The 22,048-nt window shown below is 33.1% G+C and overlaps 1 protein-coding gene across 2 annotated transcripts; it reads right to left on the reverse strand.

Moving 5' to 3' along the window:
• Nucleotides 1-10,700: 10,700 nt before the first annotated feature.
• On the reverse strand, nucleotides 10,701-11,685 carry LOC121797844 (60S ribosome subunit biogenesis protein NIP7 homolog). Of its 2 annotated transcripts, none has more exons than XM_042196593.1 (2): nucleotides 11,036-11,685; nucleotides 10,701-10,908 (listed from the first exon to the last, which is right to left on the reverse strand). In XM_042196593.1, the coding sequence occupies exon 1, from the start codon at nucleotides 11,623-11,625 to the stop codon at nucleotides 11,059-11,061; it is 567 nt and encodes a 188-aa protein (XP_042052527.1). In that variant the 5' UTR covers nucleotides 11,626-11,685; the 3' UTR covers nucleotides 10,701-10,908; nucleotides 11,036-11,058. The 2 variants fall into 2 exon arrangements, with proteins under 2 accessions (XP_042052527.1, XP_042052526.1); XM_042196592.1 differs by having other exon boundaries at nucleotides 11,012-11,684.
• Between the last annotated feature and the right edge of the window lie 10,363 nt (nucleotides 11,686-22,048).

Raw genomic sequence — 22,048 nt, forward strand, 5'->3', positions numbered from 1 at the left:
TTTCAGCCAGTTCCTTATAAAATTTTTCAGCAAAATCTTTCTTTTCTTGAAAAGAGAAGCTGGTATCAAACCAATCTCTAAAATCTTTCCAAATGGGTTTTTTATAATCCTCCTGTATTTTAAGTCTAGCAGGGGATCCTTGACTAAAATCAATTTTTCTTTTATCCATTTTAATCAGAGAAATTAAATTCTGATACTGTCGCGTTTGGATCAACAGTATATATTCCTCTAGCAATATTATCTTCTTTTATTTTAATTCCTTCAACTTTATCTTCCCTAACTCCTGTCTCTCTTATTCTGGAGGTGGAGGCTCTAGAGGACTCGGGATATTCAACCTTATAATTAGGGGCTATATAAAAATAATTTTCTTTATCAGATCTAGAGCATAAGCTGTCACTAGATCTTCTGTGATTTTCAAATTCGATTTGAACTTGCCCATCAGGCGTTTGCGTAATACTTAAAGGCCTGTTTTGAGTCCGAGGAACTCGTGGGACAGCGTTCTCTATGATCCAGCTTTTAGGAAATTCAATTTCTTCCCATTTAATAGATCTTCTAGTAGTGATCTCAGATTTTTTAAAATTAGTTTCTATTAAAACAGTTTCATTTATGGATTTATCCTTGATTCTACATCTTGGGTTTAAAGTATGTAGAGGTTTATAATATATCCTGCTACAGACACATATAACCTCAGATCCTGAAGTATAATTATAGCCATGAGTTTTAACATTTAATGTTAAAGCCTCATATATATTAATATCTGATAATGAAAGTTGTAGATTAGGATAAACATTAAAGTATACAGGACCATGAGCTAAACTTGACTGTATAATACCCATTAATGAAGAATTATAATCAAGATTTCTAGCATCTCTCAGGGCTGCTATAAAACTTTCTGGTAAACCTTCTAAAGTTAAAGGTTTAAAGGCAATTTGAACTAAACCTATATGTAAAAATTTATGAGTTTTCTTATAAATTTCAAGACTCTTACTATTTAAAAGTTTTATTTCCATATCCTCTTTATTTAGAGATATGGTTTCCTCTGTGGTTTGGACAACCTGGGTTAATTTGATATTATCAAAAAACCCGTATCTATAAACAGTTCTAGGATTAATCCTAGGAATAGTCCACTTATTTAATAATTCAATGTCTTGAGGAACCTCATATTCTTCCTCAATTCTGTTTTTCACAATATTATCGGCCGTAAAGGACATGGATAAAATAAGTATTGGACAATCTAGTTAATAAGATACCAAGAAATCACATGGCTCTGATACCATCTTTCAAGGTTTGTGAACCTTGAGGATCGTAAGAGGGGGATGCCATAATTATAGAATTATCATCCTAATAAGGGAAGGAGAAATATACCAAAAGGAATTTTACTGATTTCTTATTGATTAAGTATGGCCAGACATCCTATGTCAATGGAGGCAAGCCCAAGAAAACGCCTAAACATTGGCAACACAGGGCGAATCCAGACCCAAGGAAATAGCCATAACAATCAATAATTAATCAAACCTGGGTATATTTTCCTTTCGATATTAAAATTATATTTCCATAATTAATTCCTTAGTATCTTATCTCCTAGTTTGATCCAGTGAGTTAGAGAGGAGTAAAAATAACAGCTGTCATTAGACAACTATAGTATACGTGAATAGTTGAAAGACTTGATTAATTAGTTTGAGACACGTGGAGTAATAATTTGATTTGCAAGAATAAGATTAAGATTTAGCAAAGCAAAGCATAATATCATAAATCAAATTAATGTTTCATGCATGTATCTTGTTCACGTGGGTGTGTATAGCCACTTTTTTTATTTATTTAATATAGGAGTACTATTTGTTTTTTAGAACAATTATGGGACGGTGTATGTCAAGTCGATATAGATACCTTGTAGATCCCATATATGCTAAAATTTTATCATCTAAATTGAGAAAAATATTAGTATATGTGAGAATTAGAATTGCTACCTCTAGGCCGACTAGCACATTTTTTTAATATAAAAAAGAATTGTCATATTTCAAAAGTTGCAAGTGTAGCATAAGACAAACGACAAATCGATCGGTAGACCGCTAGAATTTTTATCGAGTGTCATATTTGCAAATTTTGGATAAAATATTCCACATATCTTTACCGGAATTTCCAGTTTTCTTCTTTTTTCATGTTTTAAATGCTAAAATCATGTGGGCAACTCGGCCCAAATTACTCATTCCCTCTGTCACCAAAAATAGTCTTATTGATGGACAATACTGATTTTAATGCAAAATTGATCAAATATGAAAACAAACTAATTTGATAAAGTAGGTAAAATTGAAAAGAAAAATCAAAAGTGTTGATAAAATAAGAGGAAAAGAAAAAAAGTGAGTAACTTTCCATTTTTAGGACATGCCATAGCAAATTTCTATGACACAGGAGTTTTGGACACAAATGTTTAGGACATGCCATAAAAGTGGATATCAATTTCTTTCGCACACAATATAAATACACGCCATAAATTTTATATATCAGTATAACGATATGCATCAATATATCAGTATTATGCATGTATAGTATCAATTTCTTTCCTACAATATCATTTTCATTCATACACAATATCAATATACATAATTACGATCATACACAATATCATTTTCATTCATACACAATATCAATATACATATTCAAAATAAAAATATATAATTTTTTTTGTCAATTAATATATTTGCAAAGTTATCGTTGGCACAATGCCGTCATATTCATTATATATTGTCTTCACACAATTTATCATACTTGTTACAATATCATCCCATCAGTTATATATACTTATTTATACAATATTATCATACTAGTATATAATGGTATTACACTAGTTGTATAATATTATTATAATAGTAGTTAATAAGTACCATCATAATTCTTAGCGAAAAATGTTTTTAAATGATCATACAAATATCTTTTTACATAAACAAGTGTAAGTATGAGTTTGCTATAATTCAAATAAAATTATTGTGTTTTCAAAAAATAATTTAAAGTAAGAGAGGTGTGCAATTTAAAATTTTGAGTTATTTTCTGAAAAGAGAAAGTAATTTTTACAATGATATGATATTATACTGTACGATAAAAAAAACTACCTGTTTGATAAGTTGGTAATGCCTAGATATAAATACTTATATGACTATTTTCAAGTGTTTGATATCATAGTTAACCTATCATGTAATCATGTGTTATCTTCTATGGCCCATCTAAGCCCGCATTTTTCTCCTCAAAATACAAAGATATATATATCTCACAAATTTGGTCGGATAACATTTCTACCTCATTTTTGTCTACCAAACAACAACAAAAAAATCCTCATCTGAGCTTATCTTGACACAAAACCCGCATTTCTTATTTTACTTTGCAAATCTTCTTATATCTCATCTTTGTTATCAAATGATTAAAAGTAGTTAGGGGTGAAATGAATAAAATGTCACTTTAAATAGAATCATTTTGATAACATTGTCATGTCTAATTATTTATATTTGATTGTCATATCTTATATTAGTTCTTGGTTATTATCTAAGATGACGATTTAATATGATCCGCATGTAGTCAACCGCTCTCTTATATAATCTGGAGTACAGGATTTAGGGTGCGACTAGCTAGGATTGAAATTCCAAATTTGATTTTGTACATTTGTAAAAAAAACACCTATTTGATCTTACACATTTTAAATGGGTGGGCTTTTGGTCTTAGATAATATATTTTGGTCTATATTTAACTTATGAATTAGGTCAATGCACGGTTGACCGTTAATTTTTTAACGGAGCCATTAAATACGAACAAAAACGTATTGTTTAGGACTAAAAAGTAACATATATATTTAGTGTGTATTATCAAATTTTTTTAGACAAATGTAATTGATCAATTTAAACATTCGTATAGTAGTACTTAATTAGAGAATTTTCTAAAACATTGTATTTGTTCAAATGAAGCATGCGTTCGGATTGAGTAGAATCCTGACTTTATGCGATTCTCTCCATGCACAACCCCACCCCATATGGGAGAATATTTTGCAAATTCTAGAAATCTTCATCCCCACAAAAAATTTTAATTTATGATATCATGTAGTATAAAAAAAGTAGTAATTGACAATAACTATATAGTAGTTGTATTTCAAAGTGGTACTGTTAAGGATGTACTCCTTAACCTCGCACAAATTCCTCCGTGAGGTTGCGGGAACGTTTGCCCGTCGATCGCACACGACAAGAACTAGGATCAATTCCTCCTTGAAGTCGCAGGAATCTTTGCCCGACGATCAACAACGATAAGAACTAGGGTTTTGAGTTGTTGAAGAAGAAAAAGTAAAAAATAGTTTATTTCGTGAATGATTCCCAATTATGAAATATTCCCACATATTTATAATGTGGAATACTCAAACAAATAAATCTAATCTAATCTTAACCAACCTGTAAAGATATTAATTACTAATATATGCGAGATATGGAAGATATGTCTCGTATCAGGTAACTTAACAAATTAAAGAGATTTTGTCACGAAACGATATCCACTTTTGTCTTAGCTGGCTGCCATCACAAAATCTTGCTACAAAACAAATGATCATAGTATTGCTTTCAAGGGAGGACTATAGGAATCTAACAATATTAATTGAAGGAATCAAAATCTGAGTTGCATTAATATTTAGAAAATATTAGCATATGATATGTATGTATGTTAGTATATATGTAACACTAATAACCAAGATCACACTTCAAGTAAGTAAATATATTTACACAATATATTCCCCTTAGTATTGAGGCAGTGAAATATAAATAAGACGACTTAGTACTCGTGAAACAATTGTATGATCACCATATATAGATATCCTCAAGGCTATTATAAAAAAAAATAATCCCAACATAAAATCATACTCCCTATATTGTCGCGTGTCAACATGTTCTATCATTTAGTACAATTTACGATTAATGTCCATCCATATACATAATTCTAGGAATTTTTATACATAGTTAACTTATTCCTAAATGTAATTGTAACTATATTTTTTCTTATATTTGTATAGTACATTGATAGAACCATTGAACCAAGCAATTGCATAAAATTTTCGAGAATCTTGTTAGCTATGTAAAAGTTTTATCGGGGAAAATAGGTCTTTTCACACAAGAGATTGAAATATGGAGCAGTAACTTTTGTCCACTAAAAATGAAAAAATTTCAAAAACTTTAGGATGGATGGTCTGGCTCTTTTGGACCAGAAACAAAGGGAGATTCTTGATGCTGATTGAGAAGCTACGTTAACTTACCTTTATACTTAGTAATAGATTGGACCCAAGCTCTTCATATTGACTCTTCTACCTCCATAGAAGAGTTTTAATTTATTTTAAGAAACTTATAATCAATGGAAATGTGCATTGACGTGACACTTCTTGTAGACACTAAATTTATGAAATTGATATTTTAGAGTTAAGTGGAAAGAGAGTAAAATATGAGACAAAAGAGTAGATGAGATAAAAAAATTCGAGAATAAGGTAAAACAAATAGTATAAAAATATTCTAAGCATATGCGAGGAAGATATGGTAAATCTTAATATAACTAAACTAGAGGTTTTAGAATAAGAGACTCGTATCAACTTGTTCTCGAGACGAAAGCACCATATGATAGTGAGCTAATCCTATCGGGTGATCGGGGTTCGACGATCGATGATAACAGGGAGTTCCGTCGTGGGATTTTTCCGTCGAGCATAAATAGGCAGCGTGAATTAGTTTTTTTTCGCATGAGAAATAAAAAGAACGGAAGTAAAGAAAAGATATTTGTACATCTGATTAGTCAATGTGATATAGACCAAACATGAGAACTCATCCTAAAAGACTAGCCTGTTAGGAGAGAGAGTTCATTTAGTCTATATACCCCACATCTGTTGTTCTCACAACCGATGTGAGAATTGAGTCTGTAACATTCGACCCTCCTTTAAGGGCCAACGTCCTCGTTGGTCACGGCTGGTTCTTTGCCAGGCCACCACTCTGAGTTTTCGTTGGTCACGGCGGATTCCTTGCCCGACCACCACTCTGAGTCGGCCCCAAACGTACTCATTGGTCACGGCGAGTTTGTTGCCCGGCCACCACTCTGAGCCATTTGGACTCTCAATGAAAGCACCAATTGATACAAACCAAACAGGAGAACTCATCACAAAAGATTAGCCTATTAGGAGAGAGAGCTCATTAAGTCTATGTACCCCACATCTGTTGTTCTCATAACCGATGTGGGAATTGAGTGCGTAACATAATGATTATGGAAGACTCACTATCATAAAATATCCTACGAGAATATGGTAAATAGTACTCCCTTCGGCCCATAAAAAAGATGTCATACTTTCTCTTTTAGTTTGTCCCATAAAAAATATCACAATTCCATGTTCGGAAAAAGTTCTCTTTCATATTAATATAAAAATTATATTTTCTCAAATCACTTAACACACTAAACAAAACTTCCTAAAATCTCGTGTTATTCTACTAGTGTGACATCTTTCGTGGGACGGAGGGGTATATATGAGAAAGATATTGTAATTCCTTAGATAATTAAACTATAGTTTATAGTAGATGAGGCCCATATCAATAACTCTCATCTTAGACTGTTGTTTAAATTCAAAGAAAATAATTGTTTTTTTATCTTTTATTTTTTAATAAAAATAAAAGAAATATAAAAGAGCCCTTTCGTATACTACTCATTATGTGTGAAGTCAACAAATTGTACAATTTAAATCCCACTTGGTAGCTAAATAGTGTTTGGCGTGCGATACAAAACTTGGAATTTCATATTCCCCATTGGCCTTTTATTCAGCCAAAAAATGAAAAAGAAAAGTTTGAAGGGCATTTAGTTGTAGAAGCAAATTGGGAAAATGTCTATCTCGTGGAGAAATGGTCCAATTGCAATGACCAGAACTTAGCCGACCAACACCAAACACTGCCCTTTTCAACATAAAGATTTTGTTTTTTTTCCCATCTATCCGAATCTCATGGACTACTCTCTCTTTCTCTCTCTCACACACACCACAGAGGGAGTCCCTCTAGATTGGTTTAGGTTAATGTGAAGATGTTACTAAGAAAGAACGAAGAACAATTTATGCAACAATGAAGATGTTACAAAGAAAGAACGAAGAATAATTTACTCAACAATTTATGGCTAATGACTTCACTTTTTAAGTGGCAAAGTTGAGCACTACAATGGAGTATTTTTAATTAGAGATATTGGGTTCAATTCATTTTAATTTATTTGTCACATTATGTATGTGTGTGTGGCGAGTTCGTGAAAATCTATAGTTGGTACGAATCTCTTACTTAATGAATGCAGTTTTTTTTTAGAATAGAAACTTTTGAACTAAATATTTTTGTTCTCAAAACTTGTCATTTTTGTTCGTCCAATAAAAATAGTCAACATTTATTTTTAGAAACTTTTTCACAACTCACTAATATATGGATGTTATTTTCTACTAATATTATTTTATTAATTTTTTTTTCTTTTTCTTTCTTAATTTACCGATTTCATATTAAGAGATATGTAGTCCCAAAAATATGAACGAGGTGAGTATTAAATATTAAGGCTATATAATAAAATAAAAATCTTTAGTTTTATAAGAACAAGCCTGTTCATTTTCAATTATTCAACCAATGGGCTAGCTATTGCCTATACATTTATACTATGCATTTTAGCACAAATCAACATGATCACACAAAACTTGTTAATCAATGAAAAAGACAAATCATACAATGAAACATATCGTCATTTCTTTAAATTGTACGAGTTCGAACTTTTTTCAAGAGAAAATCATTGATATGTCTCGATCAAATTTATAGAAGAATATTACGGGTATAAATAATATAATAACGTGTCGTACATTGTATATGATTCAAAACTATAGTATTTTCGTATTAATCGTGGGCAAAAATAGATGAAGCGTGGAGAAATATATATCTAGTAAAAAATGTAACACGAAAAAAATAACCGATGGTGATTGAAAAGTGAGTAATGTTACTATTACGTTTGTGCGTGTCGCTCGCTTCGATTAGATTCTGAGCATTAAAAATGACTCGTTTAAACATGTCTGATAATTAAGAATATTAAGAGGAAAATTATGATTTTGTTGCTAAATAAAAAAAGATTCAAGTTTATTTTTTTTTTGTTAGTCTCCTTTAGAACAAACAAAATAAACACGGCTCTCGTTCTATCGTTGGTGACGGCATGTATATATTATAATACAATACATAAATACATTAATATTAACCACGAGTGGAGAATAATACTAGTCTTTCTTGATCTAGATATTAAAGAGATTAACTATAAGTAGTCGATTATCACGACAATATCATTTAACTAATCGAATCGAACTAATTCTCTCACAAAGTAGAAATAAAGATCTATAAAATGATGAGAATTACATGTCATTTCTTACTTTAAAAATCCTCACTTGAATTGAATGGATTCTCCAATACTTGCTCCCAAAATCTAATTGGGATGCAAAAAGTGAGCACCTCTAAAATGCATTAATTTAATTAAGGCGATTAAAGAAAGTATCTATAATTTGGGTATTAACGGAATATCAAAGCCAAAAAGATGTCATTACATATTAGGGTTATGCCATACCTTGAATATGGGTTTAGATCAATATCGTCGAACAAGAGAATAAAGGTAAACCTTTGGAATTACGGATTTATTCCATTTTTTCACAACAAATAATATTTATAATTATAGTAATTTCTTGAAATTATCTCCTAATCCGTAGATAATGACTTTCATCGATGTATTATTTTTTTGTATCAAATAGTATACGATAAGAATTTGAATACGCAATTTTGAAGAATCATAGCTTTATTCCTTGTCTTAATGTGAAGTTTAGCATCATTCTTTACGTCATTAATATGTTACTATATCTTATATCTTTTTTATTGGGGAATTAATTAACTTTAGCGCCAAAGTCGATCATGTCAAGAATTACTACTTTTTAAATTCAACAAAACAAGTTCTGGAATCAAAATAAATTTCATAATTAAAATCTTATTAAATCCTCTTAGGGCTTATCATGTAGTACTCCATATTTTATGTCATTTAAAGACGCGAATTAAATTAGGGGGATAAAAAATTAATTACTCCTCCCTTTTCATAAATAAAAAAAAAAATTTGCGATCTTATTAGTTGGTATAAGTTCAAAGCCTACAAATAATTTTTAGATTATGATATCTTCAAATAATTAGAGGACATGCGTGATTATTGGAACGTCTGCCAACTAATTTAATTTCTTGGTATCAAAAGTAACAAATACTACGTTGTAATTTTAATTCTTCTAGTATAGGTCAGATTTTGATTTAGTCTTGCATCAAACTCCATCAATGGAAAGTCTTTAATTAGTTGGATGATCTACGAGTTTTGACTCGTGAAGCAGTAATTGTAGCCAGAAGTCTAGAACAAGTTGAAAACAAATCAATTCTGGCATACAAGGATTTTGATGTGTCATGGTGTTAGTTATTAAATAAAATGAAATGAATCACACAGGCCCGCAGGGGCGTAGCGCAGTTGGCAACGGAAGGGCAGATCTTGCTGCAATGAAATGAATCACACCGCATGTGAAGCGCATCTGGATGGCGCATTGTATTTTTATTTTATAAATATATATATAAATCAGTTACCGGCCCAAAATAAAGCAGTCCTATTATATTATGCATAAAACTATTTTACGATCCAAGAAATATGACAATCCAAATTTGTGATCCATTTTAAATTTTGTAAACAATATAGACTCAGTTAAAGTCGAGCACAAACCAAATTGAGTCAACAATGAATTGGTGATTGTATTGCAACCGTTAAACGAATGAACCTAATACGTACAATCTAGCTGCTGCTCTGTTGGATTTTCACGATTCAAGGCCAAAATTTGACTAAATTCAGACAATCTCAAACTTAATTCATTTTCAGAACACACCGATGAAATAACACGCAGCCTTCAACAATTAAGCAATCATCAATACGTCTTTCTCTTCACACCTCATAAACACCAAATTTATAGGATGAGGTTGTGTACCCCTTTGATAGAAAAAGAATTAATAGATATTTTGCACTCTTTAACACCTCATTTTTGTAGAGTAGATCATTTTTCCAGCGATGATGATTTATTTCCAAGGCAAGTCTTTTTACTCACTTCAATTATGATTTATTTAGCCCAGCCAAAGGCAAAATTTCCAACTGAAGATAACACATCCCAATAAGCTGGTTAGCTAAATTGTCAACTCAATTTTTTCTTCAAGGACCTAAACTAAAATCAAACAATTTAAAACACAACCGCCACCAACAAAAAACAAATCCAAATTATGCTTATGAATTCACTGATGCACTAAACTATGAAGCATCTAAACTATACATCTTTCCTTTCCTTTTGTTTCCTTTAGAAATGACTTAAAAGGGAGATAAAACAGTGCATTAAAAATTGGATATGGTATAAGAATCAAACTTACCAGCCTATGAAAATGTAAAGTAAGAAACCCAAAAAAGAAAATAAAGAAAAGGAGATATGTATGGCACTCTCTATCTTGCCACAGGAACTCTGGGAGGCAAGAGCTGGTTGTTGTACCATCAAAAAATTTCTAATATGTGCAGCTGTTAACTTGGTGAGAGGCATTACTTGTGCCAATCACCTCGGCCAGCTGCATTCACACTACTATTTTTCAAACACCAAACTCAAATTAACAAACAAAATTCATACTACTGTGTAGTATCATAATAAGGTAACGATTAAACTCATTTATCATCACAATCCTAACAAATTGAGACAAATAAAATATAAAAGGGACAAAATTTCATAACCAAAACAATCGGTAATCAAGATGGAAACATAACCACCACAACTTCTGTCAGACAGCAGCATACAACGAAGCGATTAGCATTCATAATCTGCATCAAACAAATCAGAGGAAATGGTATCAGAAAATGAAAATACAACACATTTTCAATCGGTAACACTCTGATAAATATCAACCAACAAAAACTAGATTACCCAAAATTATATCATATAATTCACCATGATATTCCATTCAATCCGAACTAAAGGTCATCCTCCATCCTCAAATACTCTCCAATATCGGCGTGGCGATGCACAACAATCCCATTGGGGTCCATCTTCCGGCAATCGACGGTGCTCTTAGCCGCATCCCCAAATCCCAGCGGCACATCTGACATTGAGAAAACGACCACCCCGTCATTAACTTGAATGCTCTCCGTAATCCTCCCGACTCCTCCCTTCAACACGCTGTTCCCGTACAGGAAGCTCATCTCCGCCGTCGGCTTGAGCCATACCTTGTGCTTGGCGTTAGCGGCCAGCAGGTTCAGGCACTGGACCGTGAGGTGGAACTTCCCGCCCTTGGTGAATTTGCCGATCTGCGTCCCCAGCGAGACGAGCTTGTCGCGCTTGATGTTGGTGGCGCGCTTCACGAGCGATTCGGAGACGTAGTAGACGCGATTCTTCTGCATTCGGAAGCAGTAGCGGCCGGGGTTCGGCTCGGGTCCCTCGTGGGCCTGAGATTCGAGGACGATGTTCTTCAGGTTGTTGCCGACGAATTTGTGGAGCTTGTTGAAGACGGCGGTCGTCTCATTCTCGTCGAGAGGTCTCATGGCGATTGTTCAATTAGGGTTTTGGAAATGGGGATTTTAGTAGGTGGGTTTATCATTTGAGTGACATTGATAAGGTTTTAGGTAGATGATCTTGTTGGGCCGTGATGGGCTTATAAGATAAATTGGACCTCAGTTAGGAAGGGCATCTCAAATTAAAGACGCTCGCTCGCTCAATAAATGAAAGGCCATAATTAAATTTGGACTCTATAGTTTAATCTGTTGTGGCTTTGTGATCCATCATCCATGCTTTGTGGCATCGGAATTCAATCGATGGCATTAGTGTCCCCGTTCGTTGAGTATTGATCGTACGCAGAGAACGTCATTCTTTTGTGACTTTGGGTGGTTTGAACAATTATCCACTTGTACTTAAAATTTTCTTCTTTCGTATCGTTATAGAAGGCCATTTAAGTATCATTTCGAATATTATCAAAGTTTGCGTCACTCAGCCAAATCTTCTGTAAATAGGAGGATATGTAGCCACCTAGCGGGTGAATTTATAAACGTTCTTTGTGGACTTGACCTTGGTATTTGTTTTGTTTGCAATCTTTTTCCCAAGAACTTAGATCATTTGCCCGTTGCTATCAATGGGTCTTTGGAGACGTCGACATAGATACATGTCAAAACTTTCATCTCATCCAATGAATACATATTTTTTCTTTTCCTTCACTTGGAGTGTAAGAAATCTTCTTAACCTTTTCCTTGGAGGGATTGGTCAATTTGGTTGTGCCTCCTCGATGTCGTAGTTGCCAACATTGATCCCTCGAAAGGCCGAGTGGACGTTCATTTGAACATGTAATGGGAAGGGACTGAGAACTGTCCAGCTTTCAAATGACTAGCTAATTGTTTGGAACAATACTATTATGTTGACACCGAAAGAATATGAAGAGGAAGACTAAATATTTGTTGTCATGGGTGAACCGAAAGAACAAGAATAAGAATGAATGAAGGAGTAGAATAAACCGGAGCAGATCCCCTAATATACTAATCCTACTCCACTCCTACTCCACACTCACAACAAAATAATTCACCATCACTTATTAAAATTGCTCATAATTATAATATTATTTTATTTTGTTGTGAGTAGGTGGAGTAGGATTAGTGGAGTAGGGGATCCACTCCGAGAATAAACTGGGTAAGAGATATTTTTAAAAGAGAAAAGGATAAAAAAAATTACTATACTCTCTCCATTCCGCTGTAGTTGAATTATTTCATTTTCTGCACTCATTTTGGAAAAATGATAATAAATTGTTAAAGTGAAGAAAAAGTAAATTAAGAAAGAAAATAATGAAGAGAAGAGTCTTATCTACATTATTCTCTCTCTTCATTTATTTTTTCTTCACTTTAACTAATTATTATCATTTTTCCAAAACGAGGGCAGAAAATAAAATGACTCAACTACCGTCAGGGCGGAGCCAGGATTTTAATCGGGGGGGGGGCCCAAATTACTAGTAGTGTTTAATTTGTTGAGTGTTTTTAGTGTCAAAGACACCAAAAAAACTCGAACATAAGTACTATAGAGTTGCATCTAAAAGCGGATAATGAGATAAATAATTAGAGGTCAAGTAGTCAAAACTAGAGATACAATGACAACATTGACATCAAAATAATTAAGACTGAATTTTATATAATAAATAGCATACTATTGAAACTGTTATTGCTAATATTAGTATCTTTATTTATTTATATGAATAAAGAATTATTTTCTATTCTAGATTTGTAAATAATATTATTTAACACATTTACATGTTTATGAGATTAAAGAAATAGTCATTTCTTTTTTTAAATTATGAAAAAGTACAAAATATAATTCTTTATACAAAATTATTAGCTATAACTAGAGAAAATAAATAATTAGAAAATCCAAATAGAGCATAAATGAAATTTAATAGAATATCCAAGGAGGCATAGAAAAATAAAACATTAAAAACAAGGACTGGGAATTGATCTTGAAATCATTTGGTTGCTAGTCCACTTTCTAGGCCAGCTGGGCGGTAGCATCAAATCCTAGTTGACGTATACATATATACATACGTAAAATACAAATGGGTGAGGGCCCAAAGGCACCGCCAGTGACTACCACGGGACGGAGGGAGTACATTTTACCCACACCCAATGGTAAAAATATCATCAAAAGCTGACTTTCAATTTATAAACAAAACAAGTGTTTTCATTGTAAATTATGGTTTTAATCTATCAATATATAAAGAGGCAGTTTTTGGGAAAAAAAAAATGTAATGTCAGTTTTGCCCTTTTTGGTGGAAAAGTGATGGCTGGCTGTGTATTTAATTATATTTTCTTAATATTTTTGTTTATATTTTTTAATACTAACACTGTTTAGAGTTTAAATAGTGCACATAACAGATACAAGTACAACAGTCTACGAATGGAATGCTGATTGGCAGTGTCTGCGTGAATGTGTGAATACACTGCCATCAAGAAATATTCCATGTTCCCAAAGCTATTTCCTTATACCTGAAAATGAATCTCACTTTGTAAATATATAATAAAATTACATATGGCTGTGTGTGACACATTGTGAATAATCTATGATTATTAAACACACAATAAATCCATTTATTCAGTGTGTGTGCCTGTGCAAATGAAAGTTCACCAAGTTAGTATTCGTAAACATAAATTTGAGTCAATATTTCTGACTGAAAACAAAGAGAGAAAAAGGGAAAATTTTGAAATCTTCTAAAATGTTAATCTGATTTGAAATCCCATATTTAACGTTAATCTGATTTGAATTCCTGCAAAGTATTAAGGAGTACTTATCAGCAAAGTAATTAAATCACAAATGTTTAATGTTTCTTAATCTTAATCTGATTTTCTCAATCTACATCAGACTCATGAAAGGATTATTGAATTAGGAATTGCAAAGTGATTAATTCTTGACTTAGAGATTACTAAATGTAATCTAGTTGACTCTACTAATCAGATTCAAGATCTAATATTATGCGAGTCTCATTTAAATACAAGTAATTACAGGATTTGGACTTTAACTTTCTACAGAAATGCAGACATGGATTATGTGACTATTTATAGGTAAGATAAGTAACAGTAGACTGACATGGATTATTAAGACATTTATATATTTACCTTTTTTCTATGTTCTTCTTATTTCCTCCTACTCCTTGCTGAATATCGAGATGGACATAGCCTCCCACACGCCTGGCATTTCCAATTTCTAGGGCTTCTTATATCTCCTTTTTCTGCAGAGAGAGGCGGGTGTGAATTTACTTTCCACTTTCTAGGGCTTCTTCTCTCTCCTTTTTCCGCATAGAGAAAGGTGGCTGTGATTTTTCTAGGGTTTACTTTACTTTTATTTCACCTATAGAGCCATCAGCCATGCCCATATGTATATATAGTACACTAATAAGCTAATAATAGAAAAAAATTAAATGGGCCTTAGGTGAAGTTATATGGTTATAAAATTATGAGTTTAAATGGGCCCCAAATCCACCAATATCATTTGGAATTTTTATCATTCATTAATATTGCTTTCTAATTTTATGATATGGAGTACTACATTTTACAAAGCAATTATAAATTTTTATTTAGTGTAAATATTATTTATCTATCTGATCTAAATTTGATCTGTTAGTAATTGTTATATTGAACATCTTTCTAATTAGAGTGTTTTTTTTTGGAACTTGCATTGGTTTTTAAAATAGTATGCTCACCATTCTTTTCCCTTATAAATACCCTGCCCAACCCTTTCACTATCACTCACCAAGATTTAGTTCTGTTTCTTTCCAAATTTTTCACTCCCCAGCAATGAGTTTTCTATATATCCTTCTCCATCTCTCTATAGTATTATTCTTCCCTTTCTTTGCTACTTTCTTACTTCCTGTTTCTGAATGTACATATTTATTCAAGTTAAATTACCATTTTTATCTCTTGCATATACCATTTTCCTAAATGCATCCAAATTTCTAACCTTTAATTTGTTGTTACTTCCATTTTACTGTCACTTTTCTTAAGATCAGTTTCTTCTTTAGTAGTACAATCTTTCTTCCTGTTTGTATTTTGTTTGGTTACAATAATTTCATTTTGGTTGTCATTGTAATAGCCATTAACTAAGGATGATGATGAAGAGTTGCTCCATGAATGCTCAGCAAAGAGATGCCTTGATGTGGACTTTAAAGGGTGTGATGGTGATGTCTTGAAGAAGTTCAAGTTTCTGGGATTCTGGTGAAAATTTGGAGAGTTACAGTGATGGAACTTTTTCTTCAGACCCTGAGATTCAGTGGATATTTTGATCTATAGTTTGATTATTCAGGCCTTTTGTTAAACTATTATCGCTCATTCAGTTTTTTGGAACTGGTTTTTGAGTTGTTTATTGTTATTTGACTCTTGGAAGTGCTTTTTACCTTCATTTTAGAACTCTTTCGAACAAGCAAGCTGAAGATCCTCTTCTGTCTTTCTAGGAAGGTAAGTATCTCATTTCCCTATTTCTATCAAGGTTAGTTCTTTTTCCAGGTAGCTTGTGTGTTCCTATGTTTGTTCTTTGAACGAAACATTTTCTAGGTTCTCTAATAGGAAAATGTTCATTTCCCTATTTCTATAGGTCTTACTACTTAGTTTTTAATGGCTTATAATGGTTTTAGGATTTTATGAATGAACTTGATGTTGGTATGCTTAAGTTTAATATTTCTTATTTAGGTCTTTAATGAATGATTTTCTAGAATTGTTTATCAAATTTATAAATTATTAAAAGTCTCTTTATTGTTCTGTTTACTGAATGCTTTTTCAAGTCTTTGTTTTTGTTCTGTGTTTACTTATTATTTTTTTTTCAGTTTCTTAGTCCAGGTACATTAGTATTAAGGCACATGAAATCAACAAGAATTTAAGCTTTTAAGCACTCATTCTAATCCAAACATCTCTTAATCTACTAAAATGAATATAAACCATCATAAACAAACAAAATCCTGTCATACCATCATGTTTTAAGAAAAATATCAGCAAGATGTATTCCATTTAGATGAAACTATACTCTTATACTAATAATCAGATAATCAGACAAGAATATGTAAATTGATTGACCTGCACTTTTAGAACATTATGCATTTAATTCTACAGCCGGATAAGCAATTTTGTTCTCATTTTGCATATCTATATTTTTAATTTAAGCAAATGATGAAACAAAAGAGATCTTCTACTATAAAGAGTTCTGTTCTCTATGAAAGCTTAAATAATCACTCAGGTAAGCCATATATACCTTACATCATCCATTTTGTGTGCAATCTGCATTTAATCTTTAGCAATCCTTTGATGCTGTGTTATTCCCTAAATGTACCTGTGGAATACAGGACTTTTAGCATAGTCTTTACCTATGGAAGCTAAAGGAGGAAACGTGAAACGGATGGAGAAAATAAAACATAACCTCCAAAGGTCGGTAGGCCACACTGTGCTCCGAAGAACTATTTTGTACCTTCTTTGTGGATAATCAACTACCTGTAGGAGGTTGGAGTAACAAATGTTTACTACTTGATACATCAGAACTGTTTCGATGCTCCAAGCTACTCTAACAAAAAGAAGATAAAAAATTACTTCATCAGGGTCTGGAACTTCTAAAGTAGTGCCATGAGGAGCTTTGATTGAGAGTTTCTGATACGGATAGTCTAGCCAAGTGAGTGCCAGCAGGATAGTTCCACAAATCTAGCTGATTGGTTAGTTTGTTCAAGCTAACTGATGGAGAAGATATGGGAGAAGAAATAGGCAATCTTGTTAAGCTTGTTATTTGATTTGTTTAGCTGCATTAATAGTCTATAAATATTGAGATTCTTAGGAGATAGAAATCATCTTGGAAGTAAGATCAGTTTAGGACGGCAGTAGCCGTAGGCCTCTGCGGAGGATTTATATTTTTATTTTCTTTTCTTTCCATTCCTGTTCTGTAATCCTTCTTAATAATTATTCGAGAGTTTCATTCCAAATTTGTTGGGTAATCCTTTGGTGCATTTTATTCAAGCAGATTGTCTGAGTGAGTTTATAAGATCGAGCACCTCTCGTGCTTGATTTAAACGAGTGACAGCCTTTACTCCTAACAATTGGTGCGGTGAACGATGGTGTCTCCGCATAACACAGACACCTGTTTGGATGGTTTGGAGAAGGTTGTCGGTGATCTGGAGAAGAAGACGGAGACGTTGGCCACTATGGTAAATGAATTGAAAATTCAATGCCTGAAAATGGACGAAGGTGTATCGGTGCTGGGGTCTCAACTCGAGAAGTTCAGGGTGGAAATGCAGGCTGCTTTCTTTTACGGGAATCCAAACAGCACTACTGGTTTGTTCCCTAAAGATTCGTCTAACGAGCACGGCTCCAACACGAAAATTCCAGGTGGCACACCACCAATCACAATCCCCACATTCGACGGATCCAATGCGATCGCGTGGCTCGCGCGAACTGAACAGTACTTCCTGGTGTCAAAAATTCCACTGGAAAATCGCGTGAGTGTTGCCATGGAAGCCTTGGCAGGCCCGGCCTTACCATGGATCCAACTCCTTATGCGACGAATTCCCACTCTATCTTGGGACCGTTTTACGCAGGAAATGATGAAACGTTTTGGTGATTCAATAGCATGGAAACCCAAGAGTGTTGTTGTTCGCCAGGAGATACCAACTATTACCACGTCAGCAATCCACACTGATATCAACACTAAAGCGAGCAATAGAGCGTCCCTGCCCTTGGCGATACAACAGCCCATTCCACCTCCAGTTTTGGTGCCTCTACCATCTCCTCCATGTCCACCTACACTAGCAAAGGTGACAGCACCGATGTTATCCTCTAGTCCGCCTACAACAGCCAAGGAGAATACTCTCACGCCATCCAACAGCCCCTACCTATACAGCAAATGTGCACACCCTTGACAGTACAACAACCCATTCCACCTCCAGTTTTGGTGCCTCTACCATCTCCTCCCAGTCCACTTACACCAGCAACTCCACCTACACTAGTGCCAGTGACAGCACCGTTGTTGTCCTCCTCCAGCCCTGATATTCTGCAGTTTCAACCTTCCTTCTTGCCTCTGTTGCAACATTTCAATCCTGCGGCTGCTGCTGACCATGCCAAACTCATGGTTTCCTCTGGTCCGCCTACAACAACCATGGTTTCAGCACCACGGTTGTCCTCCAGCCTCGATATCGAGCGTGGTTTAGTTTTTGCTTCTGTCCACCAGTCTATGCAGTCGATGGTTTCCTTTCCGGACCCCCCACATGCAGCAGTTGGCGCTCCATTCTCCCATCTGGTCATGCTGTTATTCCTTCATATAGTTGGCCATCTTCTATGGTTCAATGCTCTGGCTACTACCCAAAAGTATGAGTTTGAACCTCCACCAGATGAAGTACTTGGTTTCAATTTAGACCTCAGCCTTGAGGGCAAGGCTGTTTTGAGGGTGAGGCAGTTGATACGGATAGTCTAGCCAAGTGAGTGCCAGCAGGATAGTTCCACAAATCTAGCTGATTGGTTAGTTTGTTCAAGCTAACTGATGGAGAAGATATGGGAGAAGAAATAGGCAATCTTGTTAAGCTTGTTATTTGATTTGTTTAGCTGCATTAATCGTCTATAAATATTGAGATTCTTAGGAGATAGAAATCAACTTGGAAGTAAGATCAGTTTAGGACGGCAGTAGCCGTAGGCCTCTACGGAGGATTTATATTTTTATTTTCTTTTCTTTCCATTCCTATTCTGTAATCCTTCTTCATAATTATTCGAAAGTTTCATTCCAAATTTGTTGGGTAATCCTTTGGTGCATTTTATTCAAGCAGATTGTGTGAGTGAGTTTATAAGATCGAGCACCTCTCGTGCTTGATTTAAACGAGTGACAGCCTTTACTCCTAACAGTTTCATTCTGGAAGATAACATAAGCACATTTTAGAGCTAAAAGACTCAAAATTTAGGGTAGGGTACACAACAGTTACCAAGCTCATCATACCTGGAAGTAGGGTAAGCAGTTTATATCATCTTCTGTGACAAAAAGCCACCTAGGAAAACATGCGATAAATGGTTATGACATACCCTATCAGCTTAAAGAGTCCAGTTCCATAAAAAATAGGTAGATCAATATGCTAACTTTCATTGTCTTCATCTTCACTCAGCCCCCTCAACTTATACTGCATTTTTCTGAGATAAAAAAGAGAACTTATTATAACACTTGAAAGTGTAATTATTACATTGAATTTTGAAAGTGTATGAACCTTATGCGGTCACCTAATTTGCTCTCCTCAATGTTCAGATTTTCATGCTCTTCCCGGAGAAAAGCAAGTAAATTCAAGGACATATCTAACATCAATTGAGATAAGACTTCTGGCATTCAGGTAAGCCATAAATTTCAATAATGTTTGTTGTTCATATACAAAATTTAGACGTGCAGATCATAACAACCTAAATTTTTTAAGTTTCTGTCGAAGTAGATGAATTCAGAAGCTTTGAACAATTAAAAAATTCTAATCTATGTACTTTCAATTCGAACTTTACCTTGGAAAAAGTATTCTTCGATTTTTGTTCGTCTGCCGTTCGTGTGCTTTATCCTTTCCTAGATTTGTTGCTGATTTGCTTGATTTACTGGTTTTGTTTGTTGATCGAGAAGTGTTGTAGCAAGTTTCCTCTTTTTGAACACCGAACTGCCCCTTTTGTTCGCCATTGTGTTCGTAGCAGCAAACGGCGACGGTTGGAGGTCCTTCGGTTAAATCCTTCAATCGCCGGTTGAAAAAGTAGGAACCTTGATGTAATTTCTCGATCGTTTGCTACCTGTAGAAATTTGGCTTCAAGGTCATTTTTTGGTGTGATTGGAGAGGCGGTGGAAATGTATCAAGGGTTTGTGTGTTGTGGAGAAGACGATGTCTTCTCTTTCTTTCTTTTTATTAATTTCATTTTTCTATTTTTATATTTTTTGTTAGGATGTTGTGTTTATTTACTGATTTATGATATTATATTGGTATGAGTGAGCATTACTACTATTTATCCAAATTATGTTCTAATTTATCTGAATAATGACGAGTTGTATTATTTTCTTTATTACTTTTATTTGATTCATTTTAATTAATTAATTAAGAAAATATTCAAAAAAATCACCTTTTTTTGTTTAATTTTTATTCTTACAAATTTTTAAAATTTCATTTTAGTATTATCTGTAGTCTAAATTACAAATGTAGTTTTATTTAACATTAATTGATCTCCTACTTTAGATGTAGTTTGACGAAGTTAATTAGTTTATAATCTGTTTGGATAAATTTGATGTTCGTGTTTATTTGAACTCTAATAGTATATCCAAGTTTGATACAATCTCTAATTATTTTGCTGAATAATTTGAAGTCGTTTGGTATTCCTAATCATGCATAGCTTTTAAAAGTTGGTTTTCATGTTTTGTTGATAAGGAACATTGATCATTCTAATGAGTTGTGTAATGGAACTCTGTTGATAATCACACGTTTTGGTAATCATGTTTTCGAGACGAAAGTTTTGATTGGTCATAACATTGGTGAAAAAGGTTTGATTCCTATAATTTCTTTACCTTCTAATCCAAAATTGTCATTCAAGTTTTACACACTGTCAATTCCATTTGACTATTGTCACATGGGTGATTTAATTTATAATATTTTAGTACGCAACGTTGTGATTAAAGATACTAGGGGTACTATTGTTAATATTGTAATTATAATATCCGTGTTCCAAATTATTCATCATTTTGTATTACCATTTGCATTATGGGTATATAAAGAGGATAATATAGAAGCGATTGATAAATTTTTTTATGTCAACGTATAGATAGAAATATTTAAGTGTGCAAATGTGATTATAAGAATTTTGTTTTTTTTTTGTTTTTTTATATAAGAATTTTTTTAATGCTACATAAGATTACTTAAATATATATTTCCACATGCATAGAATTTATTTTTTGAATATATATGTTTTGTTGATTAAAATTATTGAACTATTTATTTATTCAAATCATATGTTTTTTCCTTCTCGGATCCTTATTTGCACATATATTTTCTTTTATTTATATATCTTATTCTAACTAACCCACTATTTATCCTTAATCGCGTATCTCATGTTTGTCATTTGTTTTATTTTATTTTACTTCACTCATATCATAAATTAATATTGCATAAAATCGTTTGCCAAACATAAATGTTACATTTCTCTTGTTGTTACTGTTTATAATATTTTTAATCCTTTATAATGTCATGAATACTTATTATAATTAACACATTTTTAATCATAAATATTATTAATTCTCTTTATCCTTTTTTAAAATTTTCTTATCTTAAAATTTAACTTCATTATTTAAAAATCTTATATTTCGTGAATAGCACAAGTGATAATAATAGTTTATTTAAATCGTCACTAGTTTCTTTCTCCGGTTGTGTTATTTTTAAAATAAAAATATTTTATGGGCGTCATTTCGTTTTCAACAAGTAAG

Source organism: Salvia splendens, chromosome 4, assembly GCF_004379255.2.
Source record: "Salvia splendens isolate huo1 chromosome 4, SspV2, whole genome shotgun sequence".
NCBI classification, from domain to species: Eukaryota; Viridiplantae; Streptophyta; class Magnoliopsida; order Lamiales; family Lamiaceae; genus Salvia; species Salvia splendens.

Coding starts and splice junctions, on each gene's coding strand:
- LOC121797844 (XM_042196593.1), bottom strand. CDS start 11,625: ATGAGACCTCTCGACGAGAATGAGACGACCGCCGTCTTCAACAAGCTC.